Here is a 13731-nt window from a genome sequence, read left to right on the forward strand (position 1 = left end):
ACCCCTTCTCGCACTCACCTCATTTCAGGCATATCTGGTAACATGCAGACTTTGAGAACACATGGAACCTGAGAAATGGGAGCCACTTTTGCACAAAGATCTTCTATAGGCTCTGTCTTATATCCTATACTTCGTTCCAATTTTGGAATCTGTATCCTACGAGTTCTCTAAAAAGAAATTGCATCAGTTGAGAGAGAGAGAGAGAGAGAGAGAGAGAGAGAGAGAGAGAGAGCTCTATTAGAATTATGCAAATTTGGTATTGGCTACACAATTCAAGTACATCTTCTACCAAAGTAAAAGCAACTGCTGAGGGAGGTACTAATGGTCAAATATTTCATTACACCCAACACCACTTGGTTAAATAAATTAGTTGTTGCCTTTATTTGATGATGTGGTGTAAAAGGAATTTCCATTGTGTTTATGCCACTCCCATGCGTACCTGTGTTGCTTACCCTAAAATGTTTATGATTAAGTCTAACAAGCTTTTGAGGAACTAGGATTGGTGCAGTAATTGATACTCAACTGTGATTGAATAATAAGCATTTCAGGGCCTTTTCAGCAGCTTTTGCCGGGAAGAGAGCGAACGGTGTGAAGACCCTTAAATGCAGATTGAAGGTTGAAGGCAGCAATGTGAAGGAAATTGAAGATCAAGAAACTGTGATCTTTCTAGCATAGTAAAGAACCATAATGAAATCCTCAGCTGACGACCCAATTGATGCTGAGATCTTTTCGGAGTTTGCTGCTGTTTGAAGCCACAAATCAACTAAGCTATGCAAATCCAGTGTGGGCACTACTGGATGTCCCATGCACTTCACCTCAACCTGCACAATAAGAAGCAACAAGCTTAAGCCATTTTATAAAAATGAAACAAGAATCTCAACTAAATTAGAGGATATGAGCTTTTTCACCTCTGATTCACTGGAGAGGTCCAGCTTTCTCATAAGGTACTTCTGGACAAATGATACTGGCAAGTTTCCATCCCTGCCACAAAGATTATGATATAATTTCAACTCCAACTCAGTAAAAGTATTCTTCCACACACACACACAGAGACGAGCAAACATGTCAGTAGAAGTTAGCTTCATTTGAGTATCAATTTACTCGCAACCATTAGTACAAATTTACGTGCAAGCTAATATAAAGTTGGTTAGTCAAATGACAACCAAAGTGTCGATGGGAGTACCAACCTAATCATAGTTCAGTCAGTTAAACATATATCCTTGGTCAAAATGTCACGAATTTGAAGCCCCAAAAAAATTATCATTTGAGGCTCCTTCCTGGTCTAAGATACAAGAAAAACTATTCCCTCATAATAACCCTGCACAAGATTCATGAGGAAACTTGACAAATAGTTTAGACAGCTCAAAATTTCAGATAATTTTTTGAAACGCTGAAAAGAATTCTATTCTGGAAAATTTGAAAACGGGCATGAAAGTTACTCTTGTACACCCGTATATAATACGATTAGGTTACTTGACAACTACAGTAAGGATGAGTAGAGCTTGTCTATATCGAATGAAGCTAAAAGGAACTTACTTTATTCTCAGATAACTAGCAGGAATTTGCGGCAACGTTACATCTCCTTCCCTGAAACCAAAGTGTAGTTAAGTAAAGGCATAAATGTTCGTTGAAATTTGTTTAGTTTTCGAGCATTTTGTAGGGAACAGAGTTTGTCTCACTGATCAGAAGCTATGAGTGAAAGCCAAATTGGACCAGCTCTTCTTTCAAGCCGAGCACTAGTGGCATCCAACACAACCTGGGGTGTAATGCTGGAGTTCCCATAAAAAGGTTCCTTTTTCTGGCGAACCCTACGCAGTTTCTTAGGTTTTTCAGTTTCTGGAGATACTGGGTCCGTTCTAGTTTTTCCATTCTCACGTTTTTGCTTGCGTTTGCTTTCCCTATTTCTAGACTTACTGGCCTGAGCTTCACTCCCATCGACTTCCGCAAGCTCGACTTTATTCTCTGAATTAGATTTGAAACATTTACTCCTATTTGCAACTTCTACCAAGTAATTTAAAGGTTTCCAGATATCCATGTTTCCTTCCATTGAGTCAACGCCATTTTCGACTTCTTTATTTCGCAAAGATATGGTAGACTTGGAAGGACTGGAATCCTGCACTAAGTCCAATATTAAGACAAAATGTTACTATTAAACAGAAGCTCCTGATGGGGGAAAAAACAACCTTGAATTGGGACCAGAAATTTCTTCCTTTACCGGTCTTTTGTTCTGATTGAACTTTTCTGATGTCTCAAGGGAACTCGAGCTCTCTGAACAGTCTTCCATGGAATCATCCTCTTTCTTCACACGCTTCTCAGAGGAGACTCTTGGTGTTCGTAAGATAGCAGCAATTCTAGCAGCAGCTGCTGCTGTTCTTCTTCCACTTGTGGTTGCATGACTTGACACTCTGGGACTATTGACCACCAATGAGGAAAGTGATCTTTCCTTTCTTCTAACTGGTGGTAGTATAACAGGAGCAACTTCAGGCGTTTTGGCTTTTCTCCTTCTACTAGGGAAAATCTTGGCCCTTAAATCTTCTAGATTGTGGTCTGGCCTGATGATTAGAAGCTCAAGTTTAAATTCTCTCGACGACTTGTGAATTCTTACTAAAAACTCTATATCGTGAGATTTTGAAAATGAAGAAATAAAGAATGTCATAATCTACATTTTGTGAAGAACTGTGAATAAATGGTAGCTTTTGATCTCATTCAGCCAATTCCATAACATCCAAATTGTAAACTAATAACAAGCAGAAAAATGGGGTATGGCTGTGCTAAAATGCTTGTTTGATTAATTAAAAATCGTGCATTGATGTACCGACTGGTAAAACCAATTATGTCGTGGAATGAATATCATGTTTATATCAAAAGAATCATATATTTTCTTCAGATAATCCCATGGAAAAGGCACAAAAACAACTAAAAAGGTTTTGTTGACATCTGCAAATCTAGGAAAATAGAACTTCATATCTATGTCGAATCACTAGAAACAACTACAAAAATGCAGACTCAAAGATCGTATTAGCGCAAATAAAGACTGGGAAAGGAGTAGGTGAAAGGCAGTGGCATTACGAAATTACAAATCTTACCTTAATTTCTCCAATGGGGCACACCCAAGGTCGATGTTACATACTGGACAGCTTTCTAGTTCATCATCAGAAATCTTATCATGTATGCACTTTCTGCAAACTGAAAAAGTTTTGACACCCAGCTGTCATAAAAACTACTTGTACAGTGATCAAATGCAACAACATGTTAACTCATTTCCATTCATTCGTATAATTTTAAGCAGGAAAAACTAGATATATGTCACATATCACCCGTCTTAATTGGCAAAGAAAAAAAAAAGTCCTTCCCCTAAAAACTTGTGATTCCTTCCAAAAAAAGATGATTAATTTAGTGAGTTCTGCTTTATAGAACAGCAGAGAGATAAAATGTGACACTAAAAAATGAAACAAAATATGTAGTTTTATTAAGGAGCAATCGCTTAACTTGTTTGGAATTTGTAATGTTGAAATAATGAAGCATAAAGAATATGAACTAAAAAATGAAACAGTACTAAACCAAATGAAGAAGAGAGCTGATTATCCACTAGAAATCAACTTTCATTTATGAACAACATTAGTGAATGAGTAACAAAAGGGTCAACAGCAATTAATCTAAGCAAACGAAAAAGAATTTCAAAATCAAAGATGGAAACTACCATAAATAGCTTGAAAGAACAAAATTGGATGGAGAATAGTAAAAAAAAGAGAGAGAGAAAAGAAGGTAAGAGAGGAGATATGAAGAGAGGGGGGAAAAGAAGAGGAGGAGGAAGAAAAGTGACTCACAGGTATGAAGACATTCAGAGATGGTGGTGGCTTCTTTGAGAAGCTTATTACAAAGCGGGCAAGTGATGCATGCCGCAATCGCTTCCCTCTTGACTTTAACCACCTGATTCGCCATGCCCCAAGAATCTGAAACCTCAACCACGTAGCGCAACTCTGCATGCCTTCAGCATTTGTTGATAAGAGAAATTTACGTGCATTTTTTCAGAGACCCATCCCCATTAGAGGCAGAAGGAAAAGCATGAGAGGAGAAGAAAGAGAAGAAAGGCGGGTGAAAAGAGGAGTCAAAGATCAGAAAAAATGGAGCATTTGAAGATGGGAAAGGGATATCTGATGGATTGGATTGAAGATTTGGAAATGGGTTGGAGAAATTAGAGGGAAATAGACGTGGGTTTTGAGGGATTTGGAGAGATTCAAGAGGCTTGATCTGGAATCGATGAAATGAAATGAAATGAAACAACACCCTTGCTTTGGCTTCGGAGCATGAACAAGAGTTTTGTTTTGTTTTTTTTTTTTTTTTTTTTTTTTTTTTTTTTTGGTGAAAAGAAAATGGATTTAATTCTGTTTTTCACGTTTTAATTCGAAAGGGAAGGGAAAAGAAGAGAAGAGAAAAGAAAAGAAAAAGAATTCAAAGAGAGAGAGAGAGGACCAAAGCAGGAGGAGGATTGAAGAGATAAACCGCGCCGAGTTCTTCAATGCTCAAAAACAACGATGCCTTTGTCTTTTTCTTTGCCTTTCTTTCCTTCATGCATTCATTCCATTTCTTGGACTTCTTCAATTTTTTTTTTTTTTTTTAAATTTCACTTATATTATATTCTGAGAAATTTCATAATTTTTTCGGATAAAATTTTTTGAATAAAATTTGAACTTTTTCAAAATCTATAATTTAATAGCTAAAAAAAAAAACAAAATAGAAAAGAGAGATGATGGTAATGAGTTAATATGTAGGTCAATGGTTCATTTATATCACCGAGTGTGACACAAAACAAAATTAAAAAATAAATAGATTACCATTACCATTATTTAAATTAATTTACACATTATGTCAACTTACCCAAACACAAGTTTTATATATATATATATATATATGTTGTTGAGTTTAAAAAATAAAAAAAAGGGTGATCCCTACAAAAACAAAAGTTGATAAATTCATTTTCATCCTATCCTGGTACATGGAGGTTGTGCAGATCTTACAACAGTCGGAACCTCATTTTCATCCCCCATTGGATCAAAACAAACTCCCACTCCTTCCTGCATGCTCTAACCAAACCCACCACCTGCAACTTACACTATCCATTCCACTCCACAGGCTTCACCTATGCAATTGCAAACATGGGCAAAATCAATCAACAGTTTCAGAGCAGGAAACGGATTTGTGCTTGGGATTCACTGCCCCGCCTGCTCCATTCACTGCACTGCTACTACCCTGTTCAAATAAATTACTACACTCTTTTCCCCAACTAGACTGCTAGTTAGCCTCAATTTCCGACATGTCCTTTCAATTTTATTGCTTTGCCCGCCCTAAAAACTATTGTGTAATATTTACTCATTTTAATAGTTTTGTTAATCCAAGTTTACATTTCATTTTTTAACATTTAAAATTAACTTCCAAACATAAACATAGTTTATCGATAAAAAAAACATTTCATTACTATTATTACTATCTGTAACAAGTGGGGCCTACACGCTTATTTTCGCATAAATATAATAATTTCCATAAGTAGGTTAATTACATATATTCTATTGTTGACTTATCATCCACTCATTTTCAAAAATAAGAATTCACAACACCAGTAATTCTCAATCCCAAATTAGGAATATTATTGGGCGATTCAGAAACATGTAGAAATAATCTCTTCTTTCTTTGGGATCAACCTTTCATCTCAACAACAAAACAAAAAAAAAACAAAAAAAACCCTTCTTATTACATAGAAAATGAGTAAGAACCCAGTAACTTCAAAGACTAGGCTACAGTAACAACAGCTGAGCGTTAGTAGTAAGTAATACAAGTATCAAAACTGTTCCCACCACTGATGATTAAAATATCTGGAGATCAAATCTAAGCATGACGGTAATGATGTAGCTTATACAATAATACCTTACCAGCAGCATTTCCCACGGCCATGTAAGTAATACAAGTATGATTAAAATATCTGGAGATCTAATCTAAGCATGACGGTAATGATGTAGCTTATACAATAATACCTTACCAGCAGCATTTCCCACGGCCATGTAACCCCCTTCGGGACTGAAATCCAAACATGAAGGGTATTGTAGATTCTTCTTTGGTGGCGGCCAGTTTGAAAATGTTGTGAAAGAAGGAACGTGTATCAACTTCAAACTACTTTTTTTCATCCTTGAACAGATGGCCAATATTTGAGCATCGTGATTGAACTTCAGAAACTCTACTTTGGTGGTCAGATTCTCGATGGCTTTCAATGGCTTCTTCTTGCCCCCTAAGAATTCTTCTCTGTTGTAGATGTTAACGATGCCACTGTCAGAACCAGCTGCAAACAGTGCTCCATTAGGTGAAGTGCCAAGTGCAGTACCATTTATGCAACCTTCGTCCACACCCTTGTGGATGCACGTTCTTGTTCTCAAATCCCAGTGGTAGACTTGCCCATCGCCCCCAGAACTCAGTAACTGTCGTCCATTGTCCGTAAACGCCAAAGAACGTACGGTTCCGTTCATCTTAAGCGTACCGATGAGCTCCTTTGTTTTGGTTGACACTAGCAGGATATAGCCTTCGTTACCTATAAAGGCAACTGTGCTAGAATCAGGAGAAACTTCAAAAACCTCAAGGCTTTTCTCCTCTCTACCAACGAGAGGGCCAATTTTATCAACTTTTGCTTTCACTAGATCGAAGCTATAGAAGAACCTCCTCCTCCCAGATATGATTACCTGAGATCCATCAGGCAAAAATGATGCCTTTCTTATGGGACAATCCTCAAGAAAAATGCTCTGAATTTTGGTATTCCGTTTACCATCGATCTGAAAAAATCTAAGCCTCCGATCCAGCCCAGTAGCTAGCAGTAACTGAGCATTGCGATGAAACTGAACCGAATGAATAGGACCATTAGATGGCTCCTCTGCATTAGCATCTACAAGTCTTGAGTATTCAAGAAGACCGGGCAATAATTTACCACCGCTCTTCTCTACAAGATTGTCACTCGTTCGAAGGATATCATCAATAGAATCGACATCATCATAACCATCGGCCATAACAACTGCATTTTCATCATCTGATGATAGATCATCATCATCACTACCACCACGGGTTTGTACATCAAGTTGAGCCCACTCAGTGCTTGGATTTAGCTTTGCATGTTGAGCCCTCAGTCTGGACACATACTCGGAGCCTGAAATCGATTTCTCATCCTCTTCCTTCCTCAATTTTCTCAGTCTACTAACATTAGTAATATTAACAGTGGCCTTCTCCTCTTCCTCGTCGATCCAGACTGGTTTTCTTTGCTGAGGTTCCTCCTCATTAACACTCTCGTCTAGGAGCCCAAAATCACCTTCATATGCAGAAAGGGAGCTATTTGCAGAGCGGTCCATTATATACAAAGCAGGAGCTTCTTTTTCCTCCCCACTCAAACCGTTTACCTCTTCATGTTTCCCAAATTCAACAGGGGAATAAAGTGATCCAAATAGAAAGTTTTCAAGGTTCTTCATTTCCTGTTGTTGTTCTTTTACCAGTTGTGCATCTTCTTTTTTGTGTTCTTTCTTTCTCTTTTTTGGCCTAGTAGTATCTGCACCAGACATTTCTACATCACTAGCATCTAGGTTTCTCAAAGGAGATGACGAGCCAACGATTGTCTCCCCTGTAACCTTCTCAAGATTACTAATTGCAGCAACACTTTGAGATATTAAACTCATCTTCCACTCAGCTCCTGCAAAATCAACCATATCGACAGCTGAACCAAAACTCGATAAGAAGTAAAACATCTCATAACCCAAATGCTCAGTACATCGAAAGTCCTTCACAGAATGAGCCGATGCATTATCAGTGTAGGCTACAACGGACTCAACAAAAGGAGAAACTCTGATTCCTGAAAACCCATTTACAATCTATACTACGTAAGGCACTATAGGAGATTTTGCCATCTACTTTTGAATGATATATCTATTTTGCCATTTTTATTTCATTTGAGGATTTTTACGAGTGTTGGTTAATCATGAAAATCAGAACAGCCAACACACAAACCACGTCCCAATTTGACGCATGGCTGCTTTCATTTTCGTTACTATTCGGCAATTCTTATTCAGAAAAGAATCCTCCATTCTTCAATTAAACAAGTTTTAATTTGTGTTACTCAAGTGAGAATAAAGACATGCATGGAGATTGGGATAATACCTGTAGCAACAAGGGAGTAGAAAAACAATGCAAAACCCTTAAGAAGGAGGAAACTACGGTGCCACGGACGGAAGAAAGACAATGGCGGCGGCGACACCGAGGTGCTGAAACGGAGGAGGAGAGGACGAGGGCGTGAAGAGGGAGTGGAGTGGAGGGGTTAGGTTTTCCATTCTTTTATTCTTTTTTATTTTATTTTACAAATGGGCTCAGTTTTGTTGTATTAACAAAAAAAAAGGTGGGCTGGGTGTCACAATCATATTGCGGATTGTGACATTCTCCCCTACTTGATTTAGTCATCGTCCTCGATGACTTTCTCGAGCGCGTTCGCCCCACCTATTGTGAAGTTCTCCCCCACTCAATCTCGGCATCGTCCCGATGACGATCCAACTCTTTGTCTGTTGGCGACTTGACTCGCTGGATTTGGTTGTGCTTCAGAANCTTGTTGAAGGGCCGGGTAGGGCCCCGGGCCTTAACCTCAAAAGTCGAGGTTTTGGAAGGAATTTGGGCATGCGGTTCAGGAGTTAAGTCCGTCCATATGAAATATGAATGCTCGCCAAGTTTGGTGTCAATCGGACATGGGACGGACAATGCACGACACCGTATGACATGGGACGGACAGTGTCTCGGGACTCTCTTCATAGTAAGGTTGTGACATTCTCCCCCACTTAACTTAGTCATCGTCCTCGATGACTTACTCGGGTCACAATCATATTGCGGATTGTGACATTCTCCCCTACTTGATTTAGTCATCGTCCTCGATGACTTTCTCGAGCGCGTTCGCCCCACCTATTGTGAAGTTCTCCCCCACTCAATCTCGGCATCGTCCCGATGACGATCCAACTCTTTGTCTGTTGGCGACTTGACTCGCTGGATTTGGTTGTGCTTTAGAAAAATCTTCTATTGTTGAGCACCTGACGATCTTTTGTCATAATGCTCTCCCTGCTGACGTCTTATGCCAACTTGGGACAAGTTCGAGTGGATGCTTCTGACTTCTCTTTTGTCAGGTGGCACCACGTTCTGACTCTTGACTTGGTCAGTTGTTGTGGTGAATTTGTCCTCACTTAGGCTTGTTCCTTTATCTACGGTATCCCCATTCGGACCTATTTCTGTTGTTCGCCCATCTTGGACTCGGCCACCGAGACTCACAACGTAGACGTGACTCTTCAGCGTTTGCCATAGTTGTGGGTGAGGCCGACTCTCTTTGCAGACACTCACCAGACAAGTATGGACTTCAGAGGGCACTTTTGCCCTATTTTGGCCAACTTGGCCTCAGTGTGTGCATCCTCTTTGGATCACATAAACTAGTGCACCCCTCGGGGTGGGGCTCGAAAGCCCAGCCGCGACACTCTTTGGTTGCGACCACTTCTCCTATGAATTAATTCACCCCCTGGGGTGAGGCTCGCAAGCCTGGCCGCAACACTCTTTGGTTGCGACCACTCCTCCTATTGAGCAAAGTCAACTCTTTGATAGTCCCTTCAGTTGTTGGCGCTAACTTTCGGCCAACTCTTTGTATTTTGTCACATCGTGTGACTACTGTTGTGCGTGAACTTCCAGCTTGTTGCTCACTTCTCGAGCGGATACTAGTCTTGACATCTGTTGGTGGAGTCATCCACCCTAGGCACAAGGTGGTGACTCAAGGAATACACGTGTGCTCGTATGTCCGAGCACCTTTACGGGGTGAGAGACTTATTGATGTTGCTCTCCCCCGTTCGAACTCAGCTGCCTCTTTGCAGCAAGGTCGTCCCCCCATAAGGACTTACATTGTATACGGCTCTTGCACTCGGCCGACGTTTGTCTTTTCTTGGCTCTCGGCTTCTCTGCTTGCAACCACTGACACTATTCCTCCAATGTGAATGGTTCTTTGGAAGGCACCGTCATGGTGCTTTCTGTTTCATCTGGCTTGTCTACTTCGAACCTGCAAGCTCTTCTCAGGTGAGCTTGGTTTTTGTTTGACGGGTAGATCTTCCCATATTGAGGTGTCGACACACGACACTAATGAATTTCGGGTAGTCTTGGCTCAACCCCCAACTGATTATAATTCTGACCGGCAACTGTCCTGCCCATTACGGCACTCTTGACACACTTGCAAGGTCTTCGATCAACTCTTGGGTTTGTTTCTCTTGACTATCTTGCCCGACTAGACACACAAAGTGTGGCTCTGATACCAACTGTCACGGTCCTACATTCTTGATCGTGCGGCGTCGTGATCTATACACGCTCACGACCAGCCTTAAGGGGAATTAAGCCCCATTATATTTTTCGCCCCGGCTTTGTGGCTTCGTCAGACCTTAGGCGAGGTTTGCCTTCGCCAATCGAACATCGCTTGTGCGGAATCCAAGCTTGTTCAACCACACACGCCGCCTGTGCGTGTATGTTCAATCATCTGCGACACATTCGACTTGCCTCTACGCTAGGCCAACCCATTCGGCTCGACCTTGCCTCTGCTCGGGCCAAGGTCTCTCAATACAACGTCGCATCTCATCTTGCCATCTCGATCCCCATCGACAGGTCCATATGTCTTGACGCCATCCCGAGTCTCGGGATGTCGTCGCTCATCATAACTCGTTCGGTCATGTCATCGAGAATGGGCCCACGTGTCGTTCATCTCATCGGGACTTCCTGAACATCCATCCATCCGGGTTCTATCGAGGCATAGGCCCTCCCGTGCCCATGCCGAGTCATTTGCGGATACCGTACCGGATAGCGGGTGTATGTAGCAACCTCCAACACGCGGGCTAGGGCGCAATACCGGCACACCCGTGCCGTCCGGTATTGTCCTTCAAAAACCCATTTCAAAGGAAGTCGCCCCGAGACACTCGTCTCGGCACGCTCGCCCACACTGTGACACACGTATGAGCCACAGGGTAGCTCACTTAGGCCACAGGGCCCAGGGGTGGTGGAGAGCTAACACCATGGTACCCCTATAGTACATTTTGAGCCATTTTCATTCTACCAGGAGTAGACATGATTTTCGTGAGGTGTCATACGGTGTCGTGCATTGTCCGTCCCATGTCCGATTGACACCAAACTTGGCGAGCATTCATATTTCATATGGACGGACTTAACTCCTGAACCGCATGCCCAAATTCCTTCCGAAACCTCGACTTTTGAGGTTAAGGTCCGGGGCCCTACCCGGCCCTTCAACAAGCCTATCTTGTCCTTCATGTCTATGCTGATGTCTCTGTTATGCTTGGGTCTCAACATGTCTTCAATGCCCACTTTGCGTGGTGGTGTGTTGGATGATGCATCGTCCTCCTCAATCGCATCATGACATTCTTGTACGTTGGCCCGCATATGGCCGGATGGGCGTCTCTTGAGGGACGCCCCCTTTGCTTGTCATGGCGTGAGGGTCACAACCTACTCTCTTCATAGTAAGGTTGTGACAATGAGCTCTTTTAACTAATAATAATGATATTATTATTATTATTAACTTTCAATAATATGTCTTTTTTAAAGATCAATAAATGGTTTTAATTTAAGATTAAATTAAAAAAAAAAAAAACTTACAATGCTCCTCTTCTTTTAAAATTAACTTTTATTTCAATAACTTTTAAAAATATCAACCATCTACGCTAAACAAAATGCCAAGACTTGAGTATGAAATTGACCCTACAAATACAAATGAAAGATGAACATTCTCATTAGTCCATTATTATAAACCACGAGTCTACATCTTCATAATTGGAATATTTCTAGAGAACAGCAATCTTATCTACAAAGTGAAGCACGTATAAATTATAATCTCTTAGTCAAAAGAGCATTTAGCTAGAGCAAAATCGAAATGATGATGAGATGAGTATGATTTTTATTTTAGGGTATTGCAATCTCTAAAAGACGATTTTTGCATTTTTTTTTTTGCTAGAATTTTAACATATGGTAAAATGGTCAACTTTTGTTGCAAAAGGCCCAAGGGAATGAAAAGACCAACTTCACATAAACACACAAAGCAATTTAATTACTACAGAAGTAGGCCATATTGTATACGCACAAAGATACATTATACATTATATCTAATTTAAATATACATACAAATTAATCTCCCAATTTGACATAATTCATTCCAACCAACCCCATTAGCTATCTTTGGATAATATAAAGACACCGACCCATCTGTCCTCAAAACCAGACCATATTAATTTGAAACATTATAGGTGAAGTTAGCCTTTGTAGTTCTTGCACTTCTCTACAGCCCTTGGTGCTGAAACCCCACAATCAAATTAGTTCAAATATTAGATTATATGATTCAATTTGAAGTTGAAGTAAAAACAAAAGAAGGAAATGCAAGTCTATGAATCTTACCAAGTCCAACGGCTTCTTTTCCTTTCATTATGCGTAGACGCTTGCAAGATCCAACAAACATCCTGAATCATATCGAAACACAATCGTATGATATAATAAGTTGAGTATTGGAAGACCAAAACCAAGTATTTGAAATATAATGGCCGTTATGCAAGAAAAAATAAGACTTACTGCCATGGAACATCACCAACCAGCATCCAATCACCATCCCTGTCTTGATAGGTTGGAACATAATCAGAGCCATTTAAAAGATCTATTAGCTTGCTTTCATTCATGAAATCTTTCATCCCAGCTGCTTGGGATCCACAGTTTCCTTATGAGAAACATCAGAGGAGAAGACATCATCATTTGCATTTATTGGTGGGAAAGAGTTTTAGAAGTGAACAAAATTTACCAATGGTGAAAGGGCCAAAGAGTTTGGCGAGGGCATCAGAGAGTTGTTTGTAGCTGCTGTACCTGCTGAAGTCCACTTTGCGAAGATAAGGTGCTCCATCAAGGCTAACCTTCACGAACCTGACTGCTGCTGCTGCGTTCCCAATATTCTTCTGTTCATCACTAATTATTTCATCCTCAGATGTGGTGCCCTTTTGGAGGCTCAATCTGTTCTTTCTGTATGACCTTATTGGTGGCCACCCCACAACCTGTCCCCTGCAAATTTAAAAGTTTACACCAATAACAACCTTCCACACTTTTCTTCTCCTACTTTTATCACCCAAAAAAAAACCTTTATCCAGCCAAATATATTGTAATATGTTGTTAGTTAAGAAAACCAAGGCCAAGTCTCATGTATTTGAGGTCAGAGCAAAGGAAACAACGAGATACTTACTTGGGTGGAGGGGGCTTGGGATTTGGATCCAACCCATAGGATGCTTCTAACTTCAACTCTGCCATTGTTATCATTGTTTCAGCTGCTGTTTCATGGAATCCTCTCTTCCTGGCCATTTCTCTTCCATTTCCAGGCAACCCCAGCCTCAGCTCTGTCTCCTCAAACGACATCGTTTCCTTCTCTCTCTTACAGGAGCTTTGAGAGCTTGGTGGCTGTGTGTCGTTCTTGGTTGAAACGATAACCACAAAGGTAGTGTATTTTAAGAGGGAATTGTTAGGGTACCAAAATTAATTGATCTGTGGTTGAGCTACACACATTTTAACAGATATCCATAGAATGATCAAAATCACAGCAAAAATTCTTGACATTATTGGTCATAAATTCCATGTAGCTGAATACCTTAAATGCATGAACTTGATATGCAG

General features: G+C 40.5%; 3 protein-coding genes across 6 annotated transcripts; all 3 read right to left on the minus strand.

Moving 5' to 3' along the window:
* Window positions 1-215: 215 nt before the first annotated feature.
* On the minus strand, window positions 216-4558 carry LOC111437273 (E3 ubiquitin protein ligase DRIP2-like). The gene is made up of 7 exons (XM_023075162.1): window positions 3828-4558; window positions 3087-3186; window positions 2216-2552; window positions 1680-2113; window positions 1537-1587; window positions 909-981; window positions 216-821 (listed from the first exon to the last, which is right to left on the minus strand). The coding sequence occupies exons 1-7, from the start codon at window positions 3940-3942 to the stop codon at window positions 648-650; spliced, it is 1284 nt and encodes a 427-aa protein (XP_022930930.1). The 5' UTR covers window positions 3943-4558; the 3' UTR covers window positions 216-647.
* A 1109-nt stretch (window positions 4559-5667) lies between these two features.
* Window positions 5668-8357, minus strand: LOC111437464 (U3 small nucleolar RNA-associated protein 18 homolog). 3 transcript variants are annotated; one of them, XM_023075453.1, is made up of 3 exons: window positions 8182-8357; window positions 6057-7717; window positions 5668-5949 (listed from the first exon to the last, which is right to left on the minus strand). In XM_023075453.1, exons 2-3 carry the CDS (start codon window positions 7701-7703, stop codon window positions 5884-5886), a joined length of 1713 nt encoding a protein of 570 aa, XP_022931221.1. In that variant the 5' UTR covers window positions 7704-7717; window positions 8182-8357; the 3' UTR covers window positions 5668-5883. The 3 variants fall into 3 exon arrangements, with proteins under 3 accessions (XP_022931221.1, XP_022931222.1, XP_022931223.1); XM_023075454.1 differs by having other exon boundaries at window positions 5668-5903; window positions 6011-7717; XM_023075455.1 differs by having other exon boundaries at window positions 5668-5883; window positions 5991-7717.
* Window positions 8358-12093: 3736 nt separating this feature from the next.
* LOC111437421 (auxin-responsive protein IAA16-like) lies at window positions 12094-13731 on the minus strand. 2 transcript variants are annotated; one of them, XM_023075387.1, is made up of 6 exons: window positions 13706-13731; window positions 13307-13558; window positions 12875-13128; window positions 12652-12772; window positions 12481-12542; window positions 12094-12379 (listed from the first exon to the last, which is right to left on the minus strand). In XM_023075387.1, the coding sequence occupies exons 1-6, from the start codon at window positions 13714-13716 to the stop codon at window positions 12339-12341; spliced, it is 741 nt and encodes a 246-aa protein (XP_022931155.1). In that variant the 5' UTR covers window positions 13717-13731; the 3' UTR covers window positions 12094-12338. The 2 variants fall into 2 exon arrangements, with proteins under 2 accessions (XP_022931155.1, XP_022931154.1); XM_023075386.1 differs by having other exon boundaries at window positions 12652-12793.

Source organism: Cucurbita moschata, unplaced genomic scaffold, assembly GCF_002738365.1.
Source record: "Cucurbita moschata cultivar Rifu unplaced genomic scaffold, Cmos_1.0 Cmo_Scf00063, whole genome shotgun sequence".
Classification (NCBI taxonomy): Eukaryota; Viridiplantae; Streptophyta; class Magnoliopsida; order Cucurbitales; family Cucurbitaceae; genus Cucurbita; species Cucurbita moschata.

Bases quoted from the DNA above. Each gene is read 5' to 3' on its own strand.
- LOC111437464 (XM_023075453.1), bottom strand. From the start codon at position 7,703: ATGAGTTTAATATCTCAAAGTGTTGCTGCAATTAGTAATCTTGAGAAG. The intron at 5,950-6,056 runs ATGGCCGTGGGA...TGTATTACTTAC, and splicing joins TCAGTCCCGAAGGGGGTTAC to ATGGCCGTGGGAAATGCTGC.
- LOC111437421 (XM_023075386.1), bottom strand. The intron at 13,129-13,306 runs GTAAGTATCTCG...TTAAATTTGCAG, and splicing joins CCCAAGCCCCCTCCACCCAA to GGGACAGGTTGTGGGGTGGC. The intron at 12,380-12,480 runs GTAAGATTCATA...GTGGGGTTTCAG, and splicing joins AAAAGAAGCCGTTGGACTTG to CACCAAGGGCTGTAGAGAAG.
- LOC111437273 (XM_023075162.1), bottom strand. From the start codon at position 3,942: ATGGCGAATCAGGTGGTTAAAGTCAAGAGGGAAGCGATTGCGGCATGC. The intron at 3,187-3,827 runs GTGAGTCACTTT...AAACTTTTTCAG, and splicing joins CTCTGAATGTCTTCATACCT to TTTGCAGAAAGTGCATACAT. The intron at 982-1,536 runs GTAAGTTCCTTT...TCTTTGTGGCAG, and splicing joins GCTAGTTATCTGAGAATAAA to GGATGGAAACTTGCCAGTAT.